Source organism: Convolutriloba macropyga, chromosome 2, assembly GCF_964194025.1.
Source record: "Convolutriloba macropyga chromosome 2, txConMacr16.3, whole genome shotgun sequence".
NCBI classification, from domain to species: Eukaryota; Metazoa; Xenacoelomorpha; order Acoela; family Convolutidae; genus Convolutriloba; species Convolutriloba macropyga.
Window position 1 is genome coordinate 2964849 of NC_134469.1, and position 13129 is coordinate 2977977.

Sequence of the window (13129 nt, forward strand, 5' to 3'; positions counted from 1 at the left end):
TTTCAAAAATATGTCTACTTTTTCATTCTACATAACCTGATAATACTTTTTCTATATGGTTACTTCAACATATCCGTTAAAAAATTCATGTTAATTTGCTTCCGAATCGTCATACTTATTAACCGAGTAACAGGATTATCTGCAAAAGCAGAAAAAAATGTTTACTCAAAATTTGACGAAATGATTTTGAATCCTGCACAAATATTCACGTTACAGTTTTCAGCAGATAAGATTTTTTTTCTCTGACTCCTCAGTAACGGTTACGTGAACCTGTGTAAGGTACCAGGCGAATAGTGGCCGTCGTCGAGTACAAATTAACAAGTAGAGATAATAAACCTGAATTTTCAAAAGTCTGCAGAGTCACGTATCATTGCTTTATACACGCAACTTGAGAGACTCAAAATGAAAACTGTTAAACTTCAACCAACTGCTCGCTATGTAAATAACAACTTATGGCTTTTTATTTTCTGGCATTGAAGACTTTCAGCGGTTTATAACAACTTTATAATGTTTTGTTTTGAGTTTTTGTAAACTACAGTAAAAGTTTATTGTTTGTAAATTCACTCAAAATGGTCCGATTTGAAGCCACATTTGTCGAAACGATAGGATATACAGCATACTTGATACTGTTGCCACCTATCTCGTCGTCGTAATGAAAACTGTTTTAATAGCGCCGGTTCAATTAGAGTAACTTCAGACTGAATTCGCTGTTAGTTCTTTTTCGTTTCGAATATCGATTTTAAAATTTTGCCAATTTCTTAAACGAAAAGCGAAGACCCTAGCTTTTGGGTTGCTGCTTTTATTTTCCAATACAAAGGTGACAAATTGTTACAAGTGTATTATTTGCAAACGTAAAATTTGGTTCCGGCCTCCTTTAAGCCAAACGAATTTACTGAAAATTAAAAAAGATTTAGTGTACAAAAATTTATGTTCTAAATAACTGCTTATTTCTATTCAAAACTCACATTTGTTTGTCAAAAAGACGTATGATGAAAATAAAAGAGTCGAGGTAGAATTTATGGTCATGTTTTATACAAAACTAATAGTTATCTCTAAATTTTCTGGTAAATATTATACTCTCAAAGGGATCAAGACTGTGGTCAACTTTCAAGATGATGTATTGCTATACGGAACAACAAAGGAGCAATACGAGAAACGATTGCTTGCGTTCAAAAGTTCTCTACGTGAGAAGAATTTCACCATCAATGAAAAACAATCAGACTTCAAAGCAATCTCAAGCGTTAGTTTTCTCGGTTACTCAGATTCAAAGAAAAAAAAGAACCCAATCTTCAACAAGTTGACAAAATGAGAAATGCGAAACCACCACTGAATATAAAAATACTAGAGCTTTTTGTCGGCTTGAGGAGTTGTTACCTACAAAAACGCTACCTTTTAACGATATTCAAAATAAACTCCTTCAGATGGGAAAAAATAACAGAACGCTTTCGAAAACATAAAAAATGAGTTATGTGGGAACCCACTTGTTAAACTTTACAGCATGACGAAGTAAGCAATGGTGACAAAAGACGCCTCAGAGAAAGCATTAGGCGGAATCCACTCACAGGAAGGACATCTTGTGATTTATGTTTCATGAATGTTGTCAAAAGCCAAACCAGCCAATATTGACTGAGAGGCACTTGCAATCGTTTTTGAGGTCACAAGATCGAAACAATTGTTGCTCGGAAGGAGGTTCGCTCTACAAACTGACCACAATCCTCTCAAATATCGCTTTGCACCAGACGAGGAATTTCCTAAAATTGCATCAGCAAAAATCAGGAGATGGGCAATAGCGCTGATGCGATTCCCTTTTGAATTGAAATAAACACCCGAAGAGTATATCTCCCACGTTTATGTTTTCAGCAGACTAGATGTTGATGAGGATGAGGTCAATAATCGATTCTGCTTTGCTCTCGACAATAACTCTTCTTTTGTTCAATCCGAACTGGTGACCCAACCAGACATCAGAACTGGACTTGGATCGAATGGAAACTTCAAGATGTCATCAAAACAATAAAAAGCCGAAACTGAAAGCAGTGCTCAGAAAAGGAGAAGCAAAAACTCAACTGAAACAGCAGTCCAAATGATAGCATGTTATTCTTAGATATGTTAGTAATTGTAAAAATTGCCCAGAAAACAGGCCTAGCATGTCCAGAATTAGAAGTTTGGGAAAACCTCCATATAAACTGAGGTTACGTCAAGGACCAAGGTAACATCATATTGATGGTAGACGCGGGATCAGGATAGCGAGAGGCCTTCACTGCTGGAAAGACAACTTCACACACAGTGAATGTGTACATGAGTCAAATTTCTGAAAAATTTGGGATACCAAAAACGTTACTATCAGACAGTGTTCACCAATTTGTAAACGATGACCTAAAACAGTGATGTGAATCAATGGGGATCAAAAAGTGGAGTCACCTACCTAACAACCAAGATCAAATGTACTTGCTGAGCGATCGGTGAAACGGGCTATTCAATCCTAGTGACCAAATCTGAAAGTGCCATCTAGCATTTCATAAAACGGGCTTTGATGACACACCGGAACACTTCCAAGACGCGGCTATACTGCTAAGCAATTACTTTGATCTGTGTCTTCTTCAAACAAACAATCAGATCACCAACAATTCCCACGACCTTCATTATACGCAAAATAATGAACACTTCATTCACTCAGCCAGAGAATTCAAACAAGAAAGTGCTTGTTAGTGACAACCAAATTGCACGGCTGGAGCTTGCTGACATCAGGACTGATTCTACTGGTTAACAATCTACTGACTCAAAATCTGAGAGCAGTAGGGACCATATAGTGTTGGCATAACCCAACTCCACTGAAGAAACATCAGTAACTGAAGGAGAACAACCTTCAGTAGCACGAGAACTTCAAGCAGAAAAAAACACATAGAAAGATTTGGAGATGCTGGGGTGGGGGTCGTTGTGAGTTTTGGTCACAAACAGAAAAGATCCGTTAACTTAAAAAATTAAACATTTATTCAGATGTCGGGATTTTCAAAGCGGAGATATCGACGCTTTAAAACTACTGACTGTTTTTTCTACCGCTCCAATTTGTTTCCTCATAACATCAAAAATTTGGAAAAAAAAATGCCAACATACCAAACACAAACTTCAAAGTCACTGACCTGGCCGACAGTCCAATTGAACATAATGAGCTAAGCAAACGTAAAAGGAGCTGCATAACTTTTAATTCAAGAAAATTGTTTAGAAAGGTAAATTAGTCATCATTAAATTTAACGAAGATTCTCTTAACTAAGTTAGTTTTTAACTGTATTTTGCGCAAGTTTGGAGAGAATGTGCTAAAAAAGATTATTTGGTGCCGTTTTACACCAGAAAGCTAATTTTTCTTTAAATTCAGCTTAAATTTTATTCCGAAAAAGTCTGATCAAACAATTCAGTGACGATATTTTTGACAAAAAACAATACAAAAATCAAAGGAAATCCGCCAGACTTTTACAAAATGTAAATCATCGAAAAATCCTCGAAAAAGATGAACTTGAAAACGACCATTTTTTTAAAAAAGTTATTTTAGCTCGATGGGATTTCTAATGCTGCTAATCGTGCTACTGCAAGTATACCGACCGGCAAAAACGAGTGAACAAAATAACCCAGTTGATCATTTAGTCCCCCCCTCACCGCGCCCCCCACAATCACCTCTAAGTGGAATCAAAACAATAATGGCCCAGGTCAATTTCAATTTTTTGCTCATTTAAATGAATTTAAAAATCGCTAATTTTTATTGACGCCATCTGAGAAGAATCAAAGTAAACAAAGTGCATTTTTCAAAGCTATTTTTCAGAGCGAAAGAGGTCAACAAACGGTGTTCTAAATTTAAATTTACGAAGCAATTTTGTTTGAACTTTAGAAGTACCTTTCAAAACGATGAAAGCTTCATCAAATATTTTTGTGATATCATTAACAGGAAGCTATGCTATAGCTTCAGCAAATTCATCAATTTGCTGAATCAATTTGTTGCTGATTATTTTTCAATTTTTGTTCTTTTTTTACCTGATTGTTGTTGTGTACATTAAACAAATTACATTTATTGGTTCAGTTATTTTTTCATTCGAATTTTTTTATCAAATTATTTAAAACAATGAATCACTTCAAAAGGCACAAAAATGCCGCATATATTTTGTTGCTGGAAAATTTTTTAATAATCTAATCAACTTGAGTAAAAGGTGATGTAAGTTGGAACAAAAACTATAAAAGCTTGAAAAGAAAGTCAATCAAAATCATTTTGTGTTTGCCGGCAGCAAGAACCGGTCGCCAGTTGTTTAAATAACTTGAAACTTAAAAGAATCTTGCATATTGAAAACAAAAAGCTGAAAAAATTCAATCATGGATTTGAATAACACACTTGTGTTCATAGTATCGGTGAGTTCACATTTTGTTTTCTTTTTCGTAATACAAAAAAATGGAATTGTTTAAGAACTGCCAAAATCATTCTTAAAAAGTAAACCAATTCTTAAAAAATTAAAATTGAATAAATCAACAGCCGAAAGAGGCGTGAACTTTTAATTCAATTGAGTTGAATTAATCCTGGGCAAAATCAATTGTAGGAAAGTGCGGGACTGTTTTGCAGAAGGTTATCGTGTTGTGAAAATAATCCAAATAAAAAATGGATAATAGCGAAAAATGAAAGCAGTCATTAAAAAATTTGTTTTTCCATTTCCAATACTTGTTTCGCTCATTGGATTTCAACAAAATTTTGCAATGAAAGACCTAACAAGACTACACTTTAGAGGGATAGAGCAATTTAATTCAATACTATATCCAATAGATAAGTACAGACTAAAACTTTAAAACTGCTCCATAACATAAAAAGTAAGCCAATAATAATTCAACTGAAAATTCTACCATGGTAGTTTACCTGAAAATCTGCTTACAGAACCGTTTACCTAAAATCCAAAACTCTGATGATATTAAATTAAAATTGTATTTTTTGAGTCTCTCATTTTCGAGTCACACAACTTTTTCATTTTATTCAAAAAAATTTAATGAAAAAGATTTTAATGAAAATGACTTTATAAAACAAAAAGACCTAATGAAAAACATTTTTTCTTTGGAAACAATCTAAATTTGCTTTTCTGTTGGAAAACCGAAATTCCAGTGTAAGACCACCAAACAAATCTATAAATTGCTGCAAATCTGTGAATTCAATTAATCTACTGTTAAACGAGCAAACTTAAATGAGAAAGACACAACTGAAAACACTTAAACGTTATGGAGATATTGTTCGCATGGTTTAAGATTGTTTTGACTCTGAAGCGATTAGCTTTAAATTTCCCTTTTTCATATCTCCCATATAAAACACTACCGAAATTTGATTTTGAAAAATGAGACTTTTAGAAGTTTTAAAAATGCGACTATAACAGCTTTTTTGAATGATCGCAATTATTGATGGACTACAATCCTTGTATTCAAATTTTGAACAATCGCATAATTCGAAGGACTACAATCCTCAAAAAACAAATTTATGGAGTGAAGTACAAAGCATGCCATCTCAATGCATTGTACAAACACGGGAACACTTTGTTTTTAAAAACAGTACTTGAAATTCAAAAGACAAATATTGACAAAATCCATCAAAAATTTTACGCTTATATTCAATAAAAGTCCGAATTTGCCAAAAAATGACTAATTGAAAAACCTCCTTTTGTAAAAATTTTGCAATTTGAAGAAAAGAAGTTAATCGTACAATTAATCTAATTCAAAACACAAGAGTGAGAATTTTGTTTTTTTTTTCAGGAACAATTACTCTAAATTCATTGGCAGCACTAACGTGGCTAAAAATACTATTGCAGTTTTATATCATTTACAGAAAATTGTAGTAAATGTGAACTAAAATCAAAAGAAAAATTTTATCTTAAAAATACCTGACCTGACTGGCCGACTAATTGACTGTTTTGAGCAAATCGATCAGAAAAAGACTTGATCTAATTTAAAGATACGTGCTAAAAGTTTTAGATGCGTTTTGGGTAAATATTGATTTATTGAGAGAGAAAAGTGTGAATTTAAAATTCCAGAAAACTTTGTTAAGCAGTTGAAGGAAAAATAGACCCCACTCAAGTTTACCAAGATTGATTTTTTTCAGCATGTCTGGTATAACCTGGTATACCCAAACGTAAAAAAATCATAGTCTGAGCCGTTTCGCATACAAAAAGCTGACATTTCAAAAACTCAGCCAAATATTTAGTCCAAAAATGTCGGATTGAACTTTTGAGCAAGCATCTTCTGACTTCAAAGACGAAACCAAAAACATTAATGTTAGCAACCTTTACATTGCAATATGGGAAAATGGATGGAGCTGAAAAATTCGCTTTATCAGTGAACTTTAGAAATAAACAATCCGTAAGTTAATTTTTTTGAAAATTTTGACTTCTCTTCAAAAGTAAAGTAACATCAGTCTTTATCTTCAACCTTTCTTCTGATGGTTAATTTTTTAGTATTTTTAGTTGAAAATACAAAGCTACAGATATAAAAAGGAAACAAACCTTCAGAGTGGATAAATTGTACCTGAAAAAAAAGAAAAGCAAAACTTCAAAAAAATTATCCCGTTGTACATCATTGCAGTATTGAAAAAAAAATTGCATGCGAAAAAATTTTGGAAAACTAATCCTGAAGAGAAAGTTAATACTGAATCAAATTAACTTTTTATGGCAATTGCTAACAAATAAAGTTTATTGACAATTCTTTATTTATTCAACGCAGAAGGACCAAGTCTCAAACAATTACCTCATACAAAATTTTAATAATTTATTTTGTTTTTCATTTGAGTTCTTTGCAAATAAAGTTTGTTGGTATTTGAAGCTAATTTGTTTGCTCAACATTTGACAATCTGAAGTATATTTGACCTGATTTTCAATTGTTAGTCAAAAAAATTGTACTTACTCGTTTCTATTTTTCAGAAAAATTTGTTTTTTTGAAAACCAAAATAAGAATACTTTCATGTAAAACATTTCAATTAAACCTTTGAACTACTTAGGCTGTTTCTAAGCGTAGGCTGATTCTTATTTTCGCAGGTGATCAAGGAAACTTTAAAACTCAAATTTAAAAGCCAAGTTCTGAATACGTTTGAGGCCAGCTTGCGACTAACTCTCAATTGCAAAAAATTCCAAGTGCTTTTTTGAAACTAAAATTTGTTTCGAAATTACAATAAACAAGCTGATTAATAGTAAAATTGTCTGTTTGTTTTTTTTGTATTATGTCACGGCAAGCAATTATTGCAACAGAGATTCATATCTCAAAAGCAGCATTACAACGTTAAACGGCCGTGTAGTGCCAATGTATGTCAAGTGAAGTTCTGTTAAAAAGTAAAAACATAAAAACAATTTGCTTCCTTGTAAGGCTTTCTGAAAGCAAAATTCTCTTCAAAAATGTTCAAGAAATACTTTATTGCTGCGATGGTAATCAGACTGTGTTTTTATCACCAAGACATCATGTCTTCAAAATTCCCTCTTTTACTAATTATTATCTGGGAATACAGTTTTGTGTTCTTTTCTCTAATATTGTTTATTAAATTTTCGGACAAAATATGTACATTTTGTCGAAATGAAATGTAAATTACATTACACTTTTTTTCCTGTTGCTGCGTAATTGTATTTCTTACTTAAAATTGAGTCTATCACTTAAAAAGTTTTTTATTGTGGTTCAATTTATCTTTAATATTCAGAGCCCCAATTTAAAGCCATTTTAAATTGATTTGTCTTCTTCAAATAGTTTTTTTCGCTAAAAATAAGCGTGTAGCGTAGAGAAGCTGTCCAAATTTCGTTTTTGAAATTTGAATGAGTTTAATTCTCGCATAAATATCAAAATTTTAAAGAAAATTCTCAAGAACAAATGAGGAAAAGTTCTGCAATCCCTCTTGCGAAGTTAATGTAATTTATTGATATTGATCAATTTTGAAAAATTAACATTGTCAGTATGTATTTATCTATTTACAATTTCTTTATTAGTTATTTGATATCAATTATCAGAAACTTCAAGGATCCCTAAGTTTGAGGGGGAACATACGTCGTATTCTTAGTAGCTAAACAATGACACATATAAGTCTTAATAGTTATACAGATGTATATATGAGTTGAATAATTTTCTCGATAATAAAATAAAGATCATATAAGAGTTCTTAGATTCAACACAAGGATCTTACTAAAACGCACGCTATGGTGTGTATGATATCGTATATGATCCTTCCATGACTAGGACGAAATCTAAAACCGATTTAGAAAGTTAAACTTAATCAACATCATCTATGAAAATTGCTCCTCAAAAATTCTCCCAGTTGTGTCAAAACATCTGTGTAGATTTAAATGACTTTATTGTCAATTAAGGACGGTGCTGAAATAATTTTGACCACATTGAACTCATATTCTAAATGTTTTCACCACACTCGTGTCGCATTTCTTTCAAATTTTAACTGCATTGCTCATCGCAATTATTAAACTTAAGCGGTTTTAATCGTTGACTCCTCGACTCGAGCTTTGAAAATTTATTGCTATTAAAGACAAAACATATTAGAATGATACTCAACAGTTTTTTTTTGAAAATTAGAATGTGACAGAAATGGCAACCGATGGCGGCGGTTCGATTCCCGGAGCGGGAGCAGGTCCTGGATTTGGTGGGGGTGGTGGTCCACGAGGTCCACTTCGCTTCGAGGACTACTATACTGCGATTCGGTCGACCTGTTTCGTCTTTTGTCTTTTTGGACTTGTAGGGAACACGTTGTGTTTCCTCGGAGCCACCCGAATGTCAGAAAATGGGCAGAACTCCAGTGGAACAATGTTCATGAAGTGCTTAGCAGTTGCGGACAATCTAGCTGTTGTGAGAATTTTGCTGAATACGTGCGTGCCGTTGTTTTATACGAATATTCGAAGGACTACTAATTTTGTGTGTAAGACAATCAGCTACTACTCCACCGCTACTATGATTATATGTGAGTACTGTAATTATAAAAAAAAGTCGGATCTATTCTGTTTTTGCCCCCCCCCCCCCCACCTTAGTGAGCTTATATTTTTAAGGCCGCCAGGCGGACGTGTTATTTTTATACATAGTAACGTGCTATATAACAACATAACTGGGGGCGTAAAGTTACTGGGGGGGGGGGGGGGGTGCAAAACAGAATAAAAGAAAAAAGTCATTAAGCTCTATCGGAGTCGGATCTATTCTGCCCCCACCCCCTCCCCTCCAGGTGTTTTCATGACGCCCAGTTACAATTTATGTGTTGTTCTATATCACATTGCTATTATGTTAAAAATAGCACGTTCGCCAGGGGGATGGGGGTATAAACGTACGTTATATGCCCACTAAGCTGGGGGACGGGGGGGGGGGGGAGGGGGAGGCAGAATAGATCTTCGGAATCTGTTTACCCTTCGATCTGATCTTTGCTGGAAACATTTTCGTGCACGTTTTAAAACGTCAGATCTCTGCTGTGACCGATTCTAGAATACCATTTTTCGTTCATTTATGTACAATGCCAGATTTTGAAACTAAAAAAATTATAGCCAGCCTTTATACTTTTTAAGGTAATAGACGGAAAAAGTGCTTGTTCCATGACCACTTAGCTGAAGAGCGGCTATTTTGGGGGCGCTCCCTAAAATAGAAGCCGCTCCCTAACACCCCCCCCCCCCCACTCTGGGTAGATTCTGAGATTCCATTTTCCATTATTGATATTTTCACAATTTTTAATGGTTTATATAACATGCAAGGACTCTCAGACTATACGAACTGAAATCATTCCAAAAGCAGAGATTATATTGTTTCCATATTCTAAGGAAAACAAAAATTTTGGAATCTTTTCTGTTTTTATGTCCCCAATCACGTTTTACGAGTTGCTATATAGCGTGTTACTATGTGTACAATAGCTTGTGTGTCGGGGGGGGGGGCATAAAAATATATCCCCACTAAGCTTGGGGGGGGGGCAGAATAGACAAGTTTCGTTCACATTGATAAACCGTAACAGTTTTACAAATTAAAATCCATGCTGTTTATATTGGCTATGTTTGCTTTGTTTACAGCCAACTTCTTTCTGGCTGGTCTCTCTTTCGACAGACTGTTGGCAGTGTGGGTTCCAGTCAAGTACTATCAATTGTCAAAACCATCCAAGGCACTCGCATTCTGCGTCGGGTTCTCTATCGTCACATTCACATACTGTATTCCTACTCTGATCAGATTCAATTTGGACGAACGGAAAACTTGTGCATTCGACACATCCACAGTAAGTTGACTGAAAATTTGACTCCCTCACCGTCCTCTGAAATTTTCCCTTTCAAGCAATTCTGGAAATAAAATACTTCCTTACAGCCGTCTAACGATGTCAAAATATTTCTACCTAAAAATAAAGTGAGTAGCACTTTCGATCGCCATGTTACGCAAGACGCGAAAAGTGCTTAAAGTTGCGTACGTTGTCTTCATATTGCACATTTTTATACTTAAATGGGAACTAATTTCTATCAAATAAGGATAGTGGCTAGTGTTGGCGTACTTAGCGTGGTAGCCGAGAGGTAATGTGTGTGGTTCACAAGCCAATGATTGAGAGCTCAATCCCCTGCCTCCGTGAAGCTGTCTGTGTGAGGATGAGCTCTTACGTAACCATAGCTTCAGGTTCACCATAGCCTGACCAATGTTGGCTGCAACAATGGTACCATATGAAAGTTTCAGACACAAAAAGTGACCATAGTCACCAAAAAAGATCATGCATGCTTACAAAATGAACAGTCAGAGATGTGGGGGAATAATAGAAAAAGAACAGCTGAGAATAGGCTACTGTTGATGTATTGCAGGTTATAAAGCCTGATGCTACTCCACTGCAATTACGCAGAAACAATTTTTTTTATTTTGAATGCACATCGAAATGAGGCGACTTCTATCAATTAGAATTGTCAGAATTTATCAAAATCTGCCGGATAAAGTACTAGATTCCACTTTTCTTTATGTCGTCTCTGTTGTTTCATCTCATAAGAAAACCACGGTTATAAGATCTCTGACTAAGAAACTAAAATAGCAACTGAACTTAAAATTGAGGGTCTAGAGCATAAAGCATTATATTATTTTCAAAATAGCAGAAAAGAAATTTACAGTTAAAAGGGACTCAAATATTGGTACCAGTTAAGACTTATAAATGTTTAAATGCTTCAGCCCTCTTTAAGGGTAACATGATAGGTTACCGATTCACAGATACTCAATTAAACATAATAAAATTTCATTACATAGTGCATCTCCAACGTTTATTTTCCAGGAATTATTCATGACTCTTATTAATAATCTTGAAAGAGTAATTTGAAGATCTTGCTAGATAACCACGGCGTTTGAACTAGAATTTAACTATTTTATCGGATGAACATGCTTTTTATCTATTTTATCTATCAATTTTTAAACCATAAAAAAGTAAGAATAAAAAAGTAAATTTCTTCAATTTCTTCAATTTTGACTTTAATCATGCTTATTTTAAGATAATTTCTTATATAAATCTATGTGTCATTTGCAAAGAGCGACACTTTTCATCACATTGTTTTCAAAATTTGTAATTTCCGTATAAAATTCTTTAGTTTTTGTCATTGAATTTATACTAGGGTAACATTAACATCTATCGCTCGTTGGTCAATTGTGTCAACATGAATTTGCGAATTGTGGATCTTAAGATATTGGATCCAAAGAAAAGAAACTTTTTGCTGTCATAGTTCTCAAGAATTTCATCTGATTTTTTTGTAAATTTTAATCTATAATCTAACTATCATGCAATTTGGTCTTTGGTTAAAGTTATATTTTTTGAAAGTCGACAGAAAAATAACTCCAATACGAAAATGTAGATTGTAATTCAGTAACTGCAGCGCTTCTGAAAACTAGAAAACCGTTTTCTCAAAACATCCAACAAAATCGTACATCTAAAACTTCCAGTTTTAAAAAACTCAAAACGGCAAAACGGTTATTTTCCAAATATAATGCCCTTCAAAAATTTTGTTTCGTAGGCCAATTTGGCCCGTTTGACAGTTCTGCTCAAGTTGGCCAAAGCTGGGCAAGTTCGGGCCGTTTACCAGGTTTTATGCGATTAATCTTATTTATCGATTTTTCTGTTCTGTTTTTCAGCCGCTGCGTCAAGCCTACATCCAATCAAACATTCTCGGCCTGATGTTCATAATCCCGATTGTTCTGGTCGGGTTCTCAAGTCTGGCTATCATATACAAGCTGAGACAGATGAAAAGGATATCTTCAGTTGGGTCCAACGCAAACAACGATGCCAATCGGAAGAAAGAGCGAGAGATCACTTTTTCTCTGGTTCTGTTGTCGGTGTCCTTTTTTGTGAATATGTTGATATCTTCTGGCATGTTGATTTATGTCACTGGGGGGTGGTGTGGGGATGACTTGGCGCTTGAGTTCCTGCTAAAAATTGGAAAGGTTTGTTACTAATTGTCCCTCTAAATAGCCCCACGGAAATAAACTCCCTTTTGACTATTAAAAAACTGTGCATTTGGCCATGCCTTAGTGGCCCGTGATATGAAACTCTCACAACCGAACAAAATTATTAGAACCAAAATTCAATGTTAACATGGATGTTTTTCCAGACTGGGTTTTTTTCCCTAGACCCCCACATTATATAGTTTCTTTTAAGACCTTTAAAATCTTTGCCAGGTTTTTTCAGTTTTAAATAAAAAAATGTTAATCGGGATCGTTGGTTTGCGTTCATTAACAAAGCTTACCTGGTTGACCAAGCTTACGTACCATAAAAAAGTACCATATATGGTAACTTACTTCGGATAGAACGGACCATATATATATATATATATATATATATATATATATATATATATATATATATATATATATATATATATATATACATATATATATATATATATATATATATATATATATATATACATTAATATATATATATATATATATATATATATATATGATCCATCAAAGCCATAAAACGCTGTTTTATGTTCTTGCTATGGTTAGTAAGGAAACCTCCTATATGGTACGTAAGTTTCCATGTGATTGCTATTTTTCTTGTATTGTTGTCAACCCGGGTTTTTCTATGTTAAATTTCGATCAAAAATGATCGTCGGAACTTCAGATCTGAGCTTTTTTAGCTTTTCATTTAGAGTCCAAACCG

At 34.0% G+C, this 13129-nt stretch overlaps 1 protein-coding gene across 1 annotated transcript; it reads left to right on the forward strand.

The window, feature by feature from the left end:
* The first annotated feature begins 4268 nt into the window (after positions 1-4268).
* LOC142335565 (chemerin-like receptor 1) lies at positions 4269-12313 on the forward strand. The gene is made up of 5 exons (XM_075384103.1): positions 4269-4389; positions 8566-8947; positions 10029-10228; positions 12097-12227; positions 12259-12313. Exons 1-5 carry the CDS (start codon positions 4354-4356, stop codon positions 12311-12313), a joined length of 804 nt encoding a protein of 267 aa, XP_075240218.1. The 5' UTR covers positions 4269-4353.
* Positions 12314-13129: the final 816 nt, after the last annotated feature.

Excerpts from the sequence above, each read along its gene's own strand:
- LOC142335565 (XM_075384103.1), top strand. The coding sequence starts at position 4,354 with ATGGATTTGAATAACACACTTGTGTTCATAGTATCG. Across the intron at positions 4,390-8,565 it reads CACTTGTGTTCATAGTATCG|AATGTGACAGAAATGGCAAC; the intron begins GTGAGTTCACAT and ends TTTGAAAATTAG. Across the intron at positions 8,948-10,028 it reads CACCGCTACTATGATTATAT|CCAACTTCTTTCTGGCTGGT; the intron begins GTGAGTACTGTA and ends CTTTGTTTACAG.